General features: G+C 38.1%; 1 protein-coding gene across 2 annotated transcripts in view; it reads left to right on the plus strand.

The window, feature by feature from the left end:
* The window catches only part of clpb (ClpB family mitochondrial disaggregase), a 34,150-nt gene extending 14,343 nt beyond the window's left edge, over positions 1-19,807 (plus strand). The window contains exons 6-16 of one of the 2 annotated variants that reach the window (XM_008425469.2): positions 2,511-2,608; positions 5,470-5,584; positions 11,421-11,498; positions 13,538-13,593; positions 14,169-14,213; positions 15,522-15,683; positions 15,772-15,928; positions 16,051-16,124; positions 16,232-16,351; positions 17,220-17,324; positions 17,812-18,841. In XM_008425469.2, the coding sequence (XP_008423691.1) occupies positions 2,511-2,608; positions 5,470-5,584; positions 11,421-11,498; positions 13,538-13,593; positions 14,169-14,213; positions 15,522-15,683; positions 15,772-15,928; positions 16,051-16,124; positions 16,232-16,351; positions 17,220-17,324; positions 17,812-17,913 (1,112 nt within the window). In that variant the 3' untranslated portion in view covers positions 17,914-18,841. Of the gene's footprint in view, positions 1-2,510; positions 2,609-5,469; positions 5,585-11,420; positions 11,499-13,537; positions 13,594-14,168; positions 14,214-15,521; positions 15,684-15,771; positions 15,929-16,050; positions 16,125-16,231; positions 16,352-17,219; positions 17,325-17,811 lie in introns of both variants that reach the window. The other variant, XM_008425468.2, reaches the window with a different exon arrangement.
* Positions 19,808-21,018: the final 1,211 nt, after the last annotated feature.

Below are 21,018 nucleotides of genomic sequence, written 5' to 3' on the forward strand. Positions count from 1 at the left end.
GGGCACTGAGTAATGGGTAACTCTGTAGGTGGTGGGAGGCCAGAAGAGACACACACATGCTCACTGACGCACATAAACAGACACAGGAGCAACACATATGCATAAAGACCAGCAGGGGCTCTCTCCCACCAGCTGCAGAGAAAGAGAGGGAGGAGGAAATGGGAAAGAGGAGGGAACCCTAATAGGCATAACTAAAGCACTCCTAATGAAGGGATGTGTGTGATTGTGTGTGGGTGACAGAGAGAGAAAGGCAATGTTCAGCTGGGATATGTGTGTGTATGTGTGTCTGCTTGTATGAGTTGTGTTAGTGTTGATCCTGTTATAAAGTGCTATGGCCCAGAGGGTTGGCCTGATATTAAAGCCCTAAATGATGCTATTTATTATGTCCATAGTGTGTGTGTGTGGTGTGGGGTGCTTTATTGCTTTGCTCCCTCATGTTTTTGTTGTTTGGGGGGCTGTTAGTGGTGTATTGGTGTCAGGATCGATAGCTTTGGGAGCGGGTCGTGAAATTTAAGGATTTATCAATAATCAACACAATGATTATTAGTCTCTGCAGTCTGGCCTCAGAGTAATAAGATCAGCCATTACCTGCATTGATTATATCCCATCTCTGCTAAAGAGTAACTTTGGATGATGGGTATTGTAATTTTTTTAATATTGCTTCCAAATCCCTTTGATTATCTACAGCCATCACCAACTACTCATTAATGACAGATTTCACATCAAACATTTTTACACTCTTTTTGTAAACATTTTACAAATATACATTTTTAATCCATAAATCATCTTATTGATAACTACAGGCTTCATTACATCAAACATACAGTTGGTTTGTGTCAATACATAAACATTTTTATTTTTATAAAAAATTCTCATAATTCAAATGCCAAAGATTAGTGACATTTAAATTTTGTAGTTGGATTCTATCTGCTGTGATTTTATGGTGTGTAGTGATCATGTGACTTGTAAAGGTCCAGTGCTTGTAAATGTATTCTTACCCCTAAATCTTTTCATATTATTACAACAAATGTCAATCTATTTCTTTTAGAATTTTTGTGAGGGACCGATACAAAACATTTTCTTATCTCAATTAGAAGGAAAATGTTTTTAAAATTTTGTAGCAAAGAAAATCTAAAATGTGCATAACATATTCAACCCTTCGTAATCTGACTTTGCAGCGTCCATATTATTTGATTTAAACCATTCCATGTAAGTATTTTGAATAGCCCAGTCAAAGTCTAAATCCAATTTCAGCTGAGAAATTGTGGCAAGACTAAGGGCTGCATGATATTAGAAATACTATTGATATATATGGCAAAGATTATATGAGTTGTGGCATATGCCTGCTTTCTTCTTTCCTCCCTTTCTCATCTGTGCTTCCATCACTCTGTGACCTCTAGCATATTAAGCAATGTCATTTGTAACCACTGTGAGCATCTGTTGCCATGAGACTGTCCAACTTACTGAACATTATATTGGCATGAAAAATACAAGTTCATATTTGAAATACATTAGGCAACTATTACTCTACAATCATTTGCACCCACTGATATTACAATGATATATTTGGTATATAAATATATCATTCTGAACACTAACTCTTGCTAAGGCAGAGTTGATGTTCAGCCTTTATTGCTGTCACTTATGTTGACTTTCTGCTTGCAGCAAATGAAAACCCAAACATTTAATTCATCAGAAAATTTTAATATTGCAGCAAACCAATAAAAAGGTGGTTTAGATACAGAAATGTGGGCTCCTTAAAAAGCTTAATATCTGCTTAAAGATTATTTTCAAAAGGTACACTTAATATGATAAATGATTCTCTTCATGTCATATTCTAATTTGAGATGTACCTGTGGTTTCCAAAGTGTGAACTCATAAAGGGCTAAATACAAATACATGCCAAACGTTTTAGAAAAAATAATTGTAAGCCACATGTACTTTTCCTTTCAATTTTAGTTATATGTGTTTTTCTGTGGCTTAAACATATAAAATCCTTAAGAAATAGAAAAAAATTATGGAGCACAATGCAGAGGACACTTAACCTCCTGACCAATCGCTATCTAGGGCTGCCACACTCTGCACCTGTGGTGACATTATGCTAATTCAGCATTCATAGTCTTACTCCATTAACTACTATTTCCTTTTACTGAACTTGTTGCTAAGGTTAAACAACCTGCTGTGTGTTTAGTTGGTGCAAGAGTCCAGGGTCCTAGTGCCTGGTTGGAGAGATCATAGGTGAATTATTGGCACACGTTGCAGATATGAAAACCCCTACAGAAGCCATTGCATGGACCTTCCGACTCACTGCAGAAGGCCTCAGTAATCATTAAACCAGTTTGACCTCTTAACACCATCTTCACTAGAATGACAATCTCTGCTTCCTGCTGAAGTGTGTCTGTATTATTTTAATAGGACGAAAAATGGCTGCTAAATTAGAACTTGAAACTAAACTGTTACTGATTTTGATATAATGTATCAACTGTAAATTTGTATTGTATCGTGTACAGGTGCCAACCCGCTGCAGACCAATAGTTTGGGACACATGGCCCGGGCTTATGCAAAGGAGGGAGAAGTCAACACAGTTCTGCAGGAGTGGGAGGGCAAGGTATAACCCACACTGCACTTTCATGCAAACACAGTGATCCATTTCATTTTGTTTGCATCTAATCTCTGAACAATTTGCAAGCAGTTTTTATCCTTCCAATTGTCCGTTTTCCTAGTCTGAAATACTCACGTCTATTCACTCGATGGACATCTGTCTCAGTGACTTCACATGGTGCTCACTGGCCGACACTCCTCAGGAGGTCTGTGTCTGTGTCGTCAATGACTGACAGGTGCTATTGAGTATTTAAGTTTTAAAAGCTGGTAGAGGTTAACTGGGGTCAGAACTGTGATTGAGAACTGAGCTAAGTCATTGGTGAGGACATGTTGTTTTGGGTTGGAAGTATTTTAATTAATTTTTGTATCCGCCTTAAGATCTTTAGGTTTAGTAGTTTTGGTGAAGCATTGACATTTTCAGCGGATTCCAATTGGTAAGTAACATAATATAAGAATGTATAAGAACAGGATTAAAAAGATATACAGTAAACATCTGTTGACTTTCAGATCAGAGTTTGAAGGAGTGGAAATTAAGATAAATTTCAAGAGTAAATTCTGATCTAAATGGTAGCATAGTACAGATCAATTTTGTTTTTGTTTTTTTGCCACAGTCTAAGACAAAGCTGAAGGTTTTATGACCTCCATCAACTACCAGGAAGTACAGTCTGGTCATTTTAGTGAGACTTTTTCCACCACTCTGACAAACAGCAGCAAACACACAGTTGCTTTCTATGAGTTTACAGAGCGAGACTTTGAATGTAACTCCATGATTTTCCTTACCAGCTGCATAAACAATAGAGATTATGAATGGGTGTAAATTGCAACTGAGACATAATAAGGGATAGTTAACTGTTGGTAAAGCTTTTCAGTTAATTTACCAGATTTAGCTCTATTTTCAAATACACATATTTACATTTGATGTCACATATGTTGACATCCATACTGCACATTTATTTGTTTTATAAGGTTGCACAATTGACTTCTTTGTTGTTTCAAGATATACTGTTTGCTACTTTCTGTTCTCATCCTTTGCAGAATGATCGTTTTTGTGGTTCGTCTATGTGTAACCTCTGCTCTACAATAACAGCTCTCTGGAGATGGTGAAAGTGATAGGTGTTATTAGATTTTGAGGCTGTTTATAAGCTTGTGTAAAACATGTCATAAAAGGCAAGCCTGTGACATTTCTATATACTTTTCAAAGCTTCCTGGGTTATAGTTGAGCTCTGATGTGCAAAGAATAATGTATAATTAAGGTTTTACGCAAAGAAAATACTTGTTATTGCTTTATAGGGAAAGGGATACACATTTTGACATTTTTTTAAACACAAAACGATCCCTGCTGCTGGAAAAGTGGATTTACTTTCTTTATTAATCATGTTTTACAATGTGAAAAATGCATTTTTTTTGCTTTCATCTTCTTTAGCTCAGTTCCTCCATATGTCCATTTATGCTTCACCATTATATAGTAGTGCAAGTAGGTCCTGTCTCTTTTTTTTTTTTTTTTTAAATAAAACTCAAGTTATCCATAGTTATCCACCAGCTTGACAGCAGGCTGCAGCTAAGCAAGATGGAGAGAGAGAATAAACAGTTTGCCTCCACTGCAGGGGGAAAACCTGGAGTCTAAGGAGACAAAAAAAGAGAAGGATAAATGAGTCAGGGGGTGGCTGTGAGAAACAAAGAGAAGGAGAAACTAAAGAAGTACAATGCATCGGAGGGGAAAGCACAGGTAGAGGAGGACCTGTGTTAGGAAAGGTTTTAAAGAGAGTGATGAAATGAAGAGCTCAGAAAACGGATCACTGCAGCTTTGTGATTTAAAACATCATAAAATAAAATGAAGGGATAGATGCTTTTTATTTAATAAAATATGAGGGAATATTTGCGTTTTACAACCCGTTTGATTTCCAAACTTTGGAAGAAAAATAATTTTTGTGCGATTTCTGTGTGTTTTTACAGCATCACTCGGGCTTAAATATTTTCTATCCATTCTAATGAAAGTTGTATCCATCATCCACCGTGACTCTTCAGTGTTTCTTGAATTTTTAAGAATTTAAGTCAAACAGCAAAATTCCTTCTGTGAATACATCTGTATATAATTGAAAAAAAAAACATGTAATCTGAGTCTGAAAGGTATGGGAATTGAAGTTAATGAAATGTGTAGGAACTCTCATGAGTATGGCACAATAATACTGAATTAATATTTTGGACTTCTAAAGTGTCCATTTTTATTCTTACATGTTTTGTTATGCATCACCTCCTTTACATCACAAATTAAAGGTCTGCTGCAATACACCGCTAATACTGCTTTATTCACATTCCTTACAATTTCAGATTTCTCATGTTTAAAACAAGTTTTTATTTTGATGTTCTGAAATTTTCATTTTGTTTCAAGAACCTTTCACTCATCTTGTTTGCTGTTTGTGTTTCTTTCCAAAAAAATATCTTTAATTTGATATTTCGTCTCACTATGCAGAAAGTCCACTCCTATCTGACACATTTTAAAACAGTCATTGTGTTTTCATGACTTAAGAGCAACAACACCATTTAAGTCCCCAGTTTTTTTTAGTTTTTTTATTTTATAAACAGTAAAACATGTAAACACCCGAGACGAGGAGAGACTCAGTCAATCGTATAAGAAAATTGGCAGCGGGGAGAAACAGGTGTTCGTGTCAGAGTCGCGTGACGAGCGAGTCACATTCCTAACTTGCACCACCGGCACTGAGCAGCAAAAGCACAGTATTTATTTAGTCTTTTAGCCCCCGTTTGAAAGCCTATTACACTTTGATTTCCCTCAATACTCCCTCATACATTTCCTTCTGCTTCCAGACTCATTGACTCTCTTGTGAGCTGATCTTTTTCATCTCTGCTTAGTTTAAGGAGCTGCAAGCGCGTCGAGAGGCAGAGGAAAGGAGGAGGTTCCCCCTGGAGAGGAGGTTGAAGGAGTACATCATCGGTCAGGAAGGAGCCATCAATACCGTGGCTTCAGGTACACACTTGAACAGAGACAATTAGAGGGATGTTACAGAATGCATGCAGAGAAAGTCTGCAAGTGCATGTCGGAGCTTCACTTTACAACATGGCTGTCTTCGCATTGATGCCCTTGTTTGTGTTTTGTACTCTTGTCCGTTTTCCCTCCTGCTCTCCTCTCTTCCGTGCAGCTGTAGGCGGGATCAGACAGACCGGCGGAGGCTGTAATTGGTTAATTGTGATGAATGAGCTGTCTATCAGTTGTGCACAGGTGTTGTGTGTGTGTGTGTGTGTGTGTGTGTGTGTGTGTGTGTGTGCGTGTGCGTGTGTGTGTGTGTGACAGCTGAAGAGGCCAGGCTTGGAGCCGCCAGTTAACACAATTACAAAGAGAGGATACATACTACAGACCCTACACCCCTCCTCCTTTTTTCCCTCTATCTTTCTGCTTACCCCTGTTTTATCTCTCTTTCCTTTCCCTTTGCTTTCTCTTCTCTCTGTTTGCCATGAATATCCATCTCTCAGCTCTCACTCAGCCTTTTTTCTTTTTCCTATTATAACTTTGAAGCTTCTAAATGTCTTAGAGCTGAAATTATTAATTTGGTATTAATTGATTATTGAAATAATCATTAACTAATGTAGTACTCATTTAATGGTTATCTGGAGTATGCAGACTAAAGAAATCGTCATTTGCTGAAAGAACAACATATTTAGAGCAGTAATTAAGCCAATAATGTACAACATTTAGATTTAGATATATTTTCCATTTAAGATGAAAAACCTTCTTTGTCTTTGTCGACGCAGAACTCCGGCAGTGTCATAGTTTTAGCTTCACCTGGTCCAAATTCTTTTTAGAAAGCTGCTATTGAGCAATGTCTACTACCCAGTTTTAATAAGTTAATCCAAAAATTAATCAGCAGATCAGACTGTATTAATGGTAAATCTGTCAGAAAGAGCTGAGCATTTAACATTTTTTAACTGAAGATATAATTTGCTATAAATTATCAAATGATCAAGCATTTTCTGCAATTTAGGCAACAAAACGTTAATTTTCTTATTTAAAAAACTATTGAATTGTTTATTAGCATCTTTTCATATTTTTCTAATATTGTATAAAAAGGCTTTAGTGGTTAAATGAAAGATTTGCAGAATGTTCCTTTATTTCATCAATCTGCATGCTTCAATCAGTGACAAATGAGTAAAATCCTGTTAACGGGATGGGAGAAACAAAAGCGGATAATGGAAAACAACTTGAAATGACCCAAAAGCCAAAACGTTGGAACCGATGGAGGACCATGAACTGAGAAGCTGAGTCCTGTGATGAGAAAAGAGGAGGGCGGATGAGTTAGAGCACAATAACACCAAAGACTGTAAAGAGCTGATATTACAGCAGACATCCATGGAGGCCATGTGGCGTATTGATCTGCAGATGAGGGAGTGAGAGTTAATGTTCTGCAATGCTTCTGCTGCTTACAGTCAAGCCATTTCTTATCTTTATGATGTTGTACATTTTCTCTTTGGATTTGTGAGAAAATAAACTTATTACCAAAACTAGATGGAGACATTAATCTGCTGTGAGGACAGACACTGCAATGGCAATAACGAACAGGAGAATAACTTTTACCCCGGTTTGAAATTTCAGACAGTTTTGTAAAGTGGCTCATAAGGAGCAGTGTGTGAGGATATACGGGTTCGTCCTGTCACCGGTGGGTTGCCAGTTCAAATCCCCGCTCCATCCTGAGTTATGCAAGCTATGACCTTACTTAAATTGGATAATCTCTTGTCTTCTATATTTTGAAGTGAAGCTTTAAAACTTCCTAGAAACTCTGATGTATTTAAAAGGGAGTATCTGCATTAGAACAGACATATTACAAACTTGGATTTCTAGAAAAGCAAAGAAAGAAGAGGTTACGCATCATCATGTGAACCTTTGCATCTGTGTCAGCGGTTTTCAAGCAGTTTGATCAAAGGCTATACCAATCAGTCAAACTCTGGGAGAGTCCATGTGGAGAAGTGGAGATCTCCAGATGAGGAAATTGTTCAGGAAAGGGAGAGAAGGGAACAGTCCAGATAAGAGGACAATAAATGAGAAAGGGATGCAGAGATAAGCAGAGAGAAAGGGCTGGAATAAGAACTTCAAATGTATGCTATATACTGTAAAGCAACAAATTGCATTGTTAGTTTTTCTGTATTGATAAGTATGCCAGTTTATTATTTGTTAGGTAATAAAAAAGTAGTAGAATCACCTGGTAATATACTGTTTCAAATGCAGTTCTGCTTAATCAAAAGCTCCATTTGAAATGCATGTATAAAACAAAATCTTATTTCAAAAGCAATATTTTACAAACATCGGTCTCTAAATATATTTTATACAATTTTTTTGTACGTTTAAGAATTGACACTTTAATATTAAAGACGAATAAAGTTAAGTAGCGGCTTTCCCGTTAACAATTTACCAAAATGTCTCAAATGTATTTATTTGTGTTTTAGTTCTTCTGTGTAACAAAGTCAGCATTTTATTAAAACAGCTTAATTGATTTAATTTTACAAAATATATTCTACGCATTTTTGTCTGGTACAGAATGGTAAAATAGATCTCTGTGCTATTTCTTTTTAAATAAGCCTACTATTTTATTATGATAGTTATAGGACTGCAAAACCATAATTATTTCTGATACCAAAAACGACCTTGTTTTAAAAAAAACAAAGCAATTATTTCTTCTGTCAGGCTTTGAAGGGTTAAAAGCAATAATTTAAAGACTAAAGAGCAAAGCAAATAATTGGCATTTTCTTGATAAATTACCTAAAAAAAACATAGTTTGTATTTTCAGTTGTTGATAAATGGTTTTATACCAACTTATTGATTAATCATGTTATTGTTTCGACATTGTTCATCTAATTCCACAGCAGTGTGTGAGTGAGGAAATGAATTTTGCAGACAGTCTGCGGAACTGATTGTTGTTGTAAATATTTTGCAGACCAGACGGCAAGAGATTAAAAAAATGTTTGCTGTGTTGTCATGTCTTCAAAACAGTTGTTTCCACCATAACTCCTCGTGACAAACAGCTTGCCTGCAGCAAGACACACACATGCGCACACGCAAACACCCACATGGTACAAATACACAAAACCCACATAAATACACACACAGGAAGGAGGTTAGATTGATCCAGGTTTAGCTCTCAGGGCTAAGAGTTATTGAAGAGAATCATCCCTCTGTAATCATGTTAGAGCCAACCAGACCTGCAGAATACACACTGTCCTCTGCGTGCGCATGTGTGTGTGATTGTTTGTGTGTGTGTTTGTGCAGGAGAGCCAGCTCTCATTTGTTTTGTGTCCCTTTCCTTTCCCTCTTCTTGTCAGAGTCCTCTCAGAAATGTCAGTGTGCCCTTCTGTCAAAGTCAGTCTCAATCAGCTAAAAGACGCACAAAAACACAGAAGGTTACCCTGTCATTCACGCAGCCATTGATAAACCAGACGGAGCTTCGGAGCCCCTCTTGTCACATTTCATCTCTCGGTCCATCTCTGACACGCTCGTTTGTTTCTCTGCCTCATTCTCTGGCTCCTTATCTCCATCACTTCTCTGTCTTTCCCTTCTTTATCTCCTTCCACATCTTCACTCCTCTTTCCTCTCCTTATCTCTGTTCCTCCCTCTGCTTCCCCTCTCCTCCTCCTCTTAATCCTAACGTTTCCTCTTTGGTTATCAGCTATTAGTACCCGGTTTAGCACTTATGTCATGTGTCACATATTCCATGTACGTTGTTTTCATACTTTAGCTTCATTGCGCAGTGATTTGCTCAGTGTTGCTGTTCGTTCCAAAAGTTGAGCACAAAAGCAACATTTTGCGCCTGTAAAATGCTTCTATTAGAGATTTACAGATCAGGCTTTTCATGGCAGATGACTGATCTTTAGTAAATTTTGACTGAATATATATATATTTTTTATCCTGAGTCCTATAAAATAATAAAGGTTCCTTGATGCTGGCGGTAGTTTTTAAAAAGAATGACATATAAGATTATTTCTATTTATGTGTATATTAAGAAAACGTGAAACTTTGCCAATGTACCCCACCACTAGATGTGTGATTTTGGGCCTTTGTCTCTAAAGTCTGTATCACATGTATAAAAAATTAGTGACTTATTGATGAAGTCCATCCATTCATCCAGATGTAATTATCACTTAGGGTTTGCATACATTGCATTTGAAATGAGATTCTCACTTTATACTAAATTTCAGTGAAAATACCGTTGTTGTTTTTTTTAAGAAAAAAGGAAAAACCAATAAACTTTCATACTGTATTAAAAATGTGTCATATTGATAATTACAGTTCAAATATTATTTGGGGTTATATAATGGCTCAGTGGTAGACCAGATGTTACTATTCATAAACCCAAACCTCTAGTTATACCGTCTCCCTCTTTGTTCCTTCTTGTCAAGCTGCTTAAAAAATGCTACCAGCTAAATGATCTCAAAAATTTTAACAATGTCTTTGTTTATTTATTGTTGTTTTGATGTTAGAATCAGTTTGTGAGAATAGCATCTCTCACACAATATAAACCACATGTGTCCTACTGCATCATGAAGTAATTCTATTAAATAGTTTAGTGTGGGTTTGCTGAATCCGCATGATGGGAATATTTTTTAACATGCCTGCATTCATGGGAAGATAGTAGTTTAACACAAGTATAACAAGGGAATTAGTCAAGACTATCTCCTCCAGTGGCCAGCCATCAGTTGCTTTCTTAGAAAACTTTAGTTTAACTGCTATTTTAAAATTGTTTCCTTAATGCAAGTCTTTGCAGGAAATATTTCCAAACATCTGAATTTGCCCAGTAACCAGCCCGTCCCTTTTTGAAATATTGTAACCTATAAAATATTGCATCCACATAGTTCTTTGGCATAGCAATATGGTCCACATTGATATGGTGATTGGCCTTTGATATATTATTCTTCTCTACTGGACGTGTTTAGTTATCAAAACTCATGGGGGACTTGTGGCCACACTCTGAAGCTAATTTACACAAATGTCTCCCATCCTCAAAAGGCCAACATGTCACATTACATCAATAACTTTATTAGAATTTCTGGTTTATCTTCAGCATTTTTTTATTTATTTTTTTGCTGGACCTTTTAACAAAACCGTGATGTGTATAGGAAGCTGATAACCTTCTAATTAGAACCCAAACCAGCACCATCAGACCAGAAACATGTTTTGTTTTTGTTTTTTTCCCCGAAACATGCTGTTAATAATGGATCCACTGGTTCCAGTGACTAGCCCAGCCACATCCCTGTTCATCTCTGGTTTGGACCCCAGTCTGGATCACAGGTTCATATTTGGAAGAGTTTTCTGGTGTCTTTTTCTTTAAGTGCCTCAAACCACAGTCAAATACTCTCCTGCTGTCCACATCATCATCCTGCCTTTGTGTATATGTGTGTTTGGTTGCTGGGGTGATGGCAGGGAAGGGTAGGCACTCCTTTTTAAACAAGAGTGTGTGTGAGGCTGCGATCTATGCTAAACTGATTTCAACATGGCTGCGCCAGAGAGGCTAACACAATTACTGCTGGCTAATGGCCCCACTGACTGAGAGGCGGGGGGGAGATGCATCGTGGGTAGCTTTCTGGAGCTCTCTCGTCTTGCTCTCTTGCTCTGTTTTCTCTCCTCTTCTTCTTTTTTTTTTTTTTAACCAAATGTCTCTGACCCTTTTCTCATCCCTGCTCTTTCACTCTTTGATCAAAGTTTCAGGAATCCTTCCACCCTCAGGTCAGCTCAGTTATTCTTGATGGAAAGCAAAAGCAACAAATGGAAATGTTATAATGGGGTTATTTTCTCTCCGTCTCTCTCTCTCTATGGTGTCTAGCCATCAGAAGAAAGGAGAACGGCTGGTACGATGAAGAGCATCCTCTCGTCTTCCTCTTCCTTGGCTCATCAGGAATCGGTACCTTCTTTCTTCGACACACACACCTCTCCTCAACCTTGGTTTGATCTCATGTAAAAAAAACAGCTGGGGGGAGCCAAAATAATCACAATACTTGTTTTCCTTCTGAAGCTTTTTAATGCATTTGAAGTGAACTGCATTCGTCTGTGGATAAATGAATCACTTGACAAGGGATATAGCATTATAAAACCCACTGCATAACAGTTTAGGTTCATCTACATTCAGCAAGTGTATTTCTCTCTTAAGGGCCTTTCTTTCTTTTGCAGTTTTAAAGAAGTTCAAAACTATGTAGACTTTCTCATGCTGAGTTATGGAGTTATGAGAAAACAGCATGTACAGCAAGTAGCCTTATGTTTTATTAGATAGGTGAGCAGCACTGTAATTAATGGAAGGTCTTAACTCAAGATCACACAATTTATTCTGCACACTTTTAAAGTGAAAAGAGACATTGTATCCTGTAACTTTGCTTTGATGCTTTTCAGGTTAAAACGGTCTTACAGTTTTCTAATTGAATCAAACAGCTGTGATTAAAAGACACGCATATTTTAGTTTATTAAAACACAATTGGCTTGTGGCCAAATGTGCTCTTGTCAGAGACCAAGATTTAACTTTTTGATCTTACTGAATTCTATGTGTGGTTGAAAACTAATACTGCACATCAAGGCATCTGTTATAACCTCCACTGCTACACCTATTTTGCTCAGAGGAACGGATAAAACCTTAATATCTAAATGTGTAAAGCTGTTGGAGGAATACCCCAGAAGACTTGTAGCTGCAATGAAAGGCTGTAGAAAGGGGAGTAGAAGAATAATTTTTCTTTCATTTTACTGCTATACTTTGTTTTGGTCTGTCAGATAAAATCACTTGTAGAATAGATTGAGGTTTATGGCTATAATGTGATATGTCAAAAATACTTATGCAAGATATTGTAGCTAGAGATCAGAAATGTAGGAGTTTGATTTCTTTAAACACATCCTGACTTGAATTAACATTCAGAAAATTTGAGAATTTTCTGAATGTTTATTAGCTTGAAGGGTTTCCTTAGACATGTTTGCCAAAAATCTCCCCTGAGCATTCAGTATTTTTAATTGATTAGTATTGACAGCAGAAAGTCCCATCCAATATGTAGCCTTTGTTTGGAACAGCTCCCCCTTAGCTGCGTGTGTGCAGCAGCTGTCAGAAAAACAGCTGATTGCACATTAAAACACTAGCACCTCTTCGTAACACACTATTGTTGTGAGCGAGATAATCAACAGCAGCCTGTGGTTTCAGGAAATGATATCCACTGGGGACGAGCGTAAACTGAGAGAACCTCCACCTTTCTGTTGCAGCAGATCCACACTCCTGCACATAGATTTTAGGAGTACTTTGGACAAAGAAGTACTGAGTGAACATAAAATCCTCCCAGAGGATTTTCAGTATCAAGCAGCAAAGCTTGGCTTGTTGCAAAGAAACTTAAACATCATCTACAAATGTGTGTTAGTGTGGAGAGAGGCAGCAGGAAGAGAGAGAGAGGGAGATATTAAGGGCCAGATAGATGGCTAAAGAAAGGGAGAGATCATGAAATGACAAGGCAGAGAGATAGATGAGGGAGAGGTAGTGTTCATATCCTCCATTCCCTTCAGCGACAAACTCTGGCCATGAGACATCAATATTAAACACAGCAACAAGGCACAAACACACACAGCCCTCACACACACCCATGCCAAGTACAAGACATCAATATCATATATGAGCATTTATATGCAGAATATTTTACCGACAAACGTAATGAGTGCTTCAGGAGAGCGGATATGATCGGATGCTTTATTGGAGGTGGTGCTGGGATTTAGGCCAAAGCACTTAGTAAAGAGGAAAATATTGTCTTTTAGTCTCAAATGAGTCAAATTGTTTTCTTGACTGAATGTTTTAGAAGACGCCGCACTTCACGTGAGATGTTTTGGGGGTTTTTTATGTCAAATTCAAGGTAATTAAATAGCAGACGATGTTTTTCCTGTTGCAAAAAGAATAATAAAAGCAATGTCTCTGTTCTGTGACAGGAAAGACAGAGTTGGCAAAACAGGTTGCTCGCTACATGCACAAAGACATTAAGAAGGTATGTTTTGTTAACGCATGAACACACGAGCGCTTCGGTGTTAAGTGGGAGCAGATTTGCGCTCCAGGCTCACATTAAACCCACAACATGTCACCAGTGTTTCTCCACTGTGTCTAAAAGTGTGAAACTTCATATTTTAAAGGTCTAGATATTCAAGAGTGGGAAAGAATATTTTTGTTTAAAGAAATTATATCCTGACTTGACCACTAAATTCTCATCTCCCTTTAGTGCTCTATCTGGGATTTCCCCCATTTAGCTCAATTTCTCCAGTTGAATTTCAACCAGGCTAATCAGTGAGCAAAGGAAGAGGTGTGAATGAAGTGTTTGCAATCTATATAGTTTGGTATTGGCAGTGTAGGAAGTGAATGAAGCCGTTCTCTTTTCTCTGTTTCCCACCTCCATACTTTTCAGTTTTGGGATTTTGCTGGTATGCAAACCCAGATCAACCTGCACATATCTCCTCCATTTATAATGACTGCTTGTATTTTATATTTTAAAATGGCTGTAAAGAACATGAACAATGTGTTGTACCCATGTATTATTAGTCTTTTACTTATTTTGTTTTATTTTTCCAGGGTTTCATCCGCATGGACATGTCGGAGTTCCAGGAAAAACACGAGGTGAATAGTTTCCTTGAATTGAAGACCGAACGCATAATGTCTTTTTAAAACCGTCACGTATAATTTGTTGAGTGTATTGCTCCACCAAAGTGAGCTCATTTCAGATGAGAGCTGCTGTAACTCTGTGTCTGCTATCTATGGCAGTGACATTTTGGATTAATTCTGTTTATGATCTCATAATTAATGCAACAACCAAAATGAATGCTCTGGCTGTTTATGCCTCTTTATGGGGGTTTGATGATGGATACATTTAATCAGTGATTCAGGGTTGGATTACGTTCCAGTGTTAAAGAACTGCATGTAATCATTTTAGTTCAGATTTGGTGTTGAACATCTTAGAAAGCTCTCTAATGAGTGGCAGTAAAAACCTTGACTTAAGGACAGTTTAAGTTTTCTCAGATAACATTGTTGTCTGTCCAATGACCACACATGCAAGGTAGCGTGAAAAGTTTATTTGGAAGGGAAATATATTAATAGACTACAAGAACATGAATATTGGCACCTTAAGATGATCACTCTGTTGAGACAGTTCTTTAAATTCCTTCCTTCTACATCAGAAGTTCTTTGTATCTACCATACTTACACATTGCAACCACAAGCCTCAGTGTGTTTTATTGGGTAAAATGGTAAAACTGGTGGCAGGAAAATTAAATATGGTTTGCACATTGTTGCCAAATAAAATTAGAAAAGTATACAATGCATTTGCATTCAGTCCCCTGTCTTCAATACTTTTTAGGAACACTTTTGGCTGCAGTGAACCTGTTCCTCTTTTCTAAATAACTCAAGCTCAATCAAATTGGATGGAGAGCACCTGAGAACATCATGTTTCTGCTTCCACAGATTACAGTGGAAGCAGAACTTCGATCATACCTTACTCTTAGTTTTCAGGTACTGGATTGAACAATTTCGAATGAGGTGTTCAAAGTTTGGGGTGTTTTTTTTTTATATCCCCGCTTTGTCTGCTGTGTTCCTCCACACATAGCTGGATTTATACTGAAATTAAGATACACACATGTGGTTCCTTTTACTAAAGTAAGTGACATTTTAAAGCGACTGGTTGCACTTGATTTTATTTTGGGGTAGCAATGTAGGGAGGACTGAACACAAATACTTGCCACAGAGATTTTTAAAACTCTTTTTCTCCCACTTTATAATTATGCATCAGGTTTGCCACAGGAAATACAAGTTTGTGTGTGTAATCTTTTTTTCATGTCTAATAAAGCCTATTACTATATAAGCTCATCCAAAGAGATTTCTTTGTTGCATGATGTCTGATCAGCTTTTCATCTTCTGGTTCTCTTCTCTCAGGTTGCAAAGTTCATTGGTTCTCCTCCAGGATATATTGGGCATGAGGAAGGGGGTCAGCTGACCAAGTTGTTGAAGGCATGCCCCAACGCTGTTGTTCTGTTTGATGAAGTGGATAAAGCTCATCCCGACGTTCTTACCATCATGCTGCAGCTGTTTGATGAGGTCTCTACAAAAATACTCTGTTCATTGCAAGTTTATATTTTAACTAACCTCAAGCCCTTCGACTGATTTCATGCTGCTCTTCTCTCAGGGACGTCTCACAGACGGCAAAGGAAAGACTATTGAGTGTAAGGACGCCATTTTCATCATGACTTCAAACGTTGCCAGTGAAGACATTGCCCAGCATGCTTTGCAACTGCGGCAGGAAGCCGAGGAGGTCAGCCGCAGGAAGCTGGCCGACAAACTCGGTGAGAGAGTTACTCTCGCATGAAGCACATCTTGTAAACATTATAAAACAAAAAACTATACTGATTCAAATGACTTGATAATGATGTGATCATTGTCATGTCATTGTTATGTTTATCCCCAGAGGATGTTGAGAAAAGCGACGACATTAAAATCTCCCGGCAGTTTAAAGAAACGGTGATCCAACCAATCCTGAAGGTAGAGACGCTCACAAACACACAAAACCGAAGCTCACCTCGTTTTGATGTAAGTTCAGCTGGCCGGATGCTCCAGGTGTCATCGTTCGCTCTTTGATTCATCCTCAGGCTCATTTCCGGAGGGACGAGTTTCTTGGTCGGATCAATGAAATCGTGTACTTCCTGCCGTTTTGTTACTCAGAGCTTCTGCAGCTGGTTAGCAAAGAGCTCAACTTCTGGGCCAAAAAGGTTTAGTAGCAACTTTTTTTATTTACACAATGTTTTAAGATTTGGTTTCTGACAAATAATGTAGGTATATTTATAGTCTGTCACACATCAAGGTGTCATGAAAGAAACATTTCACACCATTTGCTCCAATCGTGAAGTTTCTGTATTTGCCTCCTCCTGTCGGACTGCACAGCCTCACCCACTTCATTCTGCAGCCGCTGAGCTGTGCAGAAAAAAATGCGCAGATCAATATTGTGTGCCTCTGCTACTCACTTTAACTTGATTACAGTGTTTAACATGTGGAGGCTTCATCAATATTTAATTATTAATATTACGGCTGATGTCCTGACAACATGGCCCCCACAAGGGACTGATCGAAGCCTGTTTTATGCGTCTTTTCACTGTATCCATCTTCTGAAAGTTGCTTGTCCGTTCCTTATTATTTTTGTAGTCTAAGTCTCACAACAACTTGTCCGTGTCTGGCAGAGCTTCTAACAACTGAAATTTGATTATCTTCTAATCGCCATTTGTTTGTCGTTCACTCATATTAGGAGAATTAAATGTTTAGTGTTGCCGTTATTGCCTAACTGTGCATCCGCAATGAAACATGGTGTCCTATTTATTGAATGAAGTGTTAACATCAGCAGCTAAATGAGCTGCTCTGATCACTACTATTGACTGGTGTTTGATTAAAGCGCATTAAGGGCCTGTTGATTAGCGCTGGCAGACATTCTGCTTGACAGTATCTCCCCTCTGATGCTGCATTTGTCTTGTTTACTCCTTTACTCTTTGATTGTGTGTGTGTTTTTTTTGTGTGTGTTGCTGCGTGCACTCCAGGTGTAATACTCTCCCTCAACCTAACATTACGTCATCTCTATCTCTCCATCAGGCTAAGCAGCGCCATGACATCACTCTTCAGTGGGATCACCTGGTCCTGGACCTACTGGCGGGTGGATATAACCTGCACTATGGAGCGCGTTCCATCAAACATGAGGTGTGTAGACTGAGACATCTTGGAAAGCACATGATGTGCCCTTAAAGGTTAAAGGTAATTGTTTAGCTTTAACCTTTTTCAACATTTTGTCACATTATAGCTACCAACTCTGTGTATTTTACTGTGATTTTATGTGATAGTCCAAGACAGTTACAGTCAATTCTCTTTACTCTAGTTCCTTTAAATAGAATTCAGGGTAACTAATTTCCCTCAGAAGTCACCTTGTTAATAAATAGAGTCCACCTGAGTGTAATTTAATCTCAGTGTAAGTCCGGCTGCTCAGTGAAGGCTTCTGATGTTTGTTAAAGAACATTGGTGAACAAACGGCATCGTTACAACTCAGACTGGTCAGGGATAAGGTCTAACCCAGGATTACGTTACAAAACAAAATGACAAACTTTGAGCATCTCATGGAGAATTGTTCCACTCATCATCTTAACATCAGAAAAGCATGGCACATTTTCAAACCTTTCAACTTACAACTCAGACCGAAGAGAATCAGAAAAGCAGTCAAGATCCCATGGGAACTCTGGAGGAGCAGCAGATATTCACTGCTCAGGTTGGAGAACCGCAAATCTGCCGTTTGTAGAAGAGAGGTAAGAAAAAACTGCAAGAACATCCCAGCCCATATGCCACCATATCTGCTGAAACCCTGATTATTAACACACAAACCCCACAGTGAAACATGGTGGTGGCAGTGTCATACAGTGGAGTGCTTTATTTCTGGCAGGAGGGACAGCAAAACTAGTCAGTTGTTGGGAAGATAGATGGCGTTAAATACTCCATCTATCCTAGAAGAAAATCTGTTTGAAGCTGCAAAACAATTTACTGCTGTAGTCGATTCCTGGAAGAATTGACTCAGGGAGGCTAAATACAAACACACTGCACACTTTTCAGGTCATTATATGTAAAACAGAAATCAAAACATTTATCATATTGTTTCCACTTTACAATTATGTAGTTCTTTGACATAAACTCTCAATAGTTTACGTTAAATTTTGTTAGGTGAGAATTGTCAAAGCGTTGGGGGGAAAAAAACTGAATACTGTCCTGCTCTCTGTGTTGATGGATTGGTAAAGCTGTCCAGGGTGCATCTTGCTTCTTGCCTAATGTCTGCTAGAGGCACAAACACACCCACAACATCAATTAAGGCATTAAATCAGAGTCTGTCTATTAACAAAGAATATATTTGAAATAATAATTACATATATTATACGTTTCTGGTTGTACTGATTTATCAATTCTGAAATGTAAAGTAGAAGCATGTTTGTTTAGTAAATAATGATTTACTTAAAAGGCAACAAATGATTGGAAATGAAAATATGAAGGTACAGTTGCTGACTAAAAACACTTCAGACATCTCAGGATGTCAAATCAATGTGTAATGTTGCTGCTTTCTACTTAACCCCATTACTGATCCCTCAGGTTGAGCGACGGGTCGTCAACCAATTAGCTGCAGCGTACGAACAGGAGCTGCTGCCCAAGGGCTGCACGCTGCGTCTGTCCGTCCAATCAGAAGGCCAGGAGGAGCGCAGCATGCCCAGACTGCGCCTGGAGGTGGTGGGAGAGGACAGTTCATCGAGAACACTGGACATCCGTCCACCGCTGAATCCTGAACACTAATACAAGACAACACTAACTCAGCAGCAGTTGAAGCATTATCCAGCATCAAGAGGATGGATGGTAACCAATGGATGTTCTTAATAAAAGCGCATCTGAGAAATTTCACTGCTTCTCATTCATCATGCCAAAGTGTCCACAACATGCAGTACAGTGTATTCAATTTTTCAGATAGGAAAACCAAGACTAACAGTGTTTCTGCGGAACATATTTATTCAGAGATGTTTATGTTTAGCATCAGCATGACCATACATCATCAGTGAAGACATTGTATCACACTCCGCACTGTCCTTCAATATAGCTGTAGTTATGCAGTGATAATGTTATGTTTACTATGTAATGCAGACTAAAAGCCAAATCAAACAACATTTATTAAATATATTATAAGGTTAGTTGATATGATTTATGCAGCGAAACGAGCAGTTTTACAGCCGGTTGAGTTTAGCTGAGAGGAACACTGACATATTTTCTTCTCAACAAAAGGTACAAATGTCTGTTTCAGTGACAATATAGTTTTATTATTTATATTTTTACAGTGATTTTTTTTCCAGTTTTCCATGGAGAGGACACTTCAGTTGTGTTATCACATCAGTAGTGAACAGGCCCACACTAGCTGAACTACTCATAAACCGCATTTTTAAAAAAAGGATGTAGTAATGCAGGTAAATTAGCAGTAGTAGTAGTAGATCAAATGACAAGTTGTCTGTTGATGCATGTTAATGTAGGAATGTGAAATAAAAACACCATTTAACATCATAAATGTTGTAACATCTTGTTGACAACAGGCCAAATGTAAGGGAGCCACGCTTCTGCTCCTCGTATCCCAACCTACACCGTGTAAATAAAACCTTCACAACAAAAAGAGAATTCCTCTCTTTCTCCTGTTTTTTTTTTTTGGGGGGGGGGGTTGTTCTGTTTGACTCGCACTGACACTCCTGATGGATGGATGGATGAGAGTCTTACTACAACAATAACGCTTGTCCACCTTGTGAATCGACATGACGGGGGAATTTTGTTGGAATTCTGCTCCATGTGGGGGTCCGAGTTGGACTCTGGGAAGGGAAGCTGCGCGGTGAAAGCATCTCACACATACAGACACACAACAGCCTGCAGGAATGTGTTGTCCATAGGGATTAGCACATCAGGGATGGACACGGTCCCTTTTACAGTGCCTGGACCTCCCAACTGCAACAAACACACAGCTGGTTTTACTGACATTTACACTAACGTGTTTCAAGAGGACGTGTAATTGCATGTCATTTACTTTTGAAACAAATCATCTGGCTTGTAATACGCAAAGACTGCGGCAAATTTTGAAGCAATTATATGCAGATAAAATGTTGAAAATAGTGATAGCAAGGCTATTTTTTGTTTACATTCAATATAAGGAAATCATGGAAAATGTCAATCTGAACAAAAAGTCAGAACGCACAAGCATGAATAGTTTCTGACCCTATTTTTATATATTTATTTGGAAATCAAAGAAAAGTGTTTTCTTCATCTAGATTCACTTTACCTGCCAAAGTCGGAAGAAACTTTATATCTAAAATATTAAGGTGTTTTAGTATGTCTTAATCTATTTTATAAAGCCAGAAAAAAAATCTAAATCTCTCTTTTCTTGTTGAATTTATAACATCATGGCTCTGAAGTAATAATGTTGCCTTTAAGTTCCAAAAAGTTCGACCTTAAATGTTTGAGCCGGAGTTTGACTAAGATGACTCCTAAAACATGGTGGAAACGGCCGTGGATGGAAATGTTGACGTGACAATGATAGTGACTGGCTTCTGAATCGGTTTGCATTCCTGTTGAAAAGTTTCCATCCGATTGCTTTTGCACTTATATTACCACTCAGACAATAAAAAACGATGGAAAATGGTATCCTGCTTGTGTTACAATAAATTGTCCAGAAATTTTCCCAGTGTATGAGTAGGACATACAGTCTTAGTACTTGAACTTTCTGGATCAGCTTCTCTTTTTCTGGCTGGTCAGACGATCATACAGGTTGTACTGCAGGCTTAGGCAAGGACAGGGAATGTTACTGGTCATACACTAGGATATGTTCAGCAGAGGTTCC

Source organism: Poecilia reticulata, linkage group LG13, assembly GCF_000633615.1.
Source record: "Poecilia reticulata strain Guanapo linkage group LG13, Guppy_female_1.0+MT, whole genome shotgun sequence".
Taxonomy (NCBI): domain Eukaryota; kingdom Metazoa; phylum Chordata; class Actinopteri; order Cyprinodontiformes; family Poeciliidae; genus Poecilia; species Poecilia reticulata.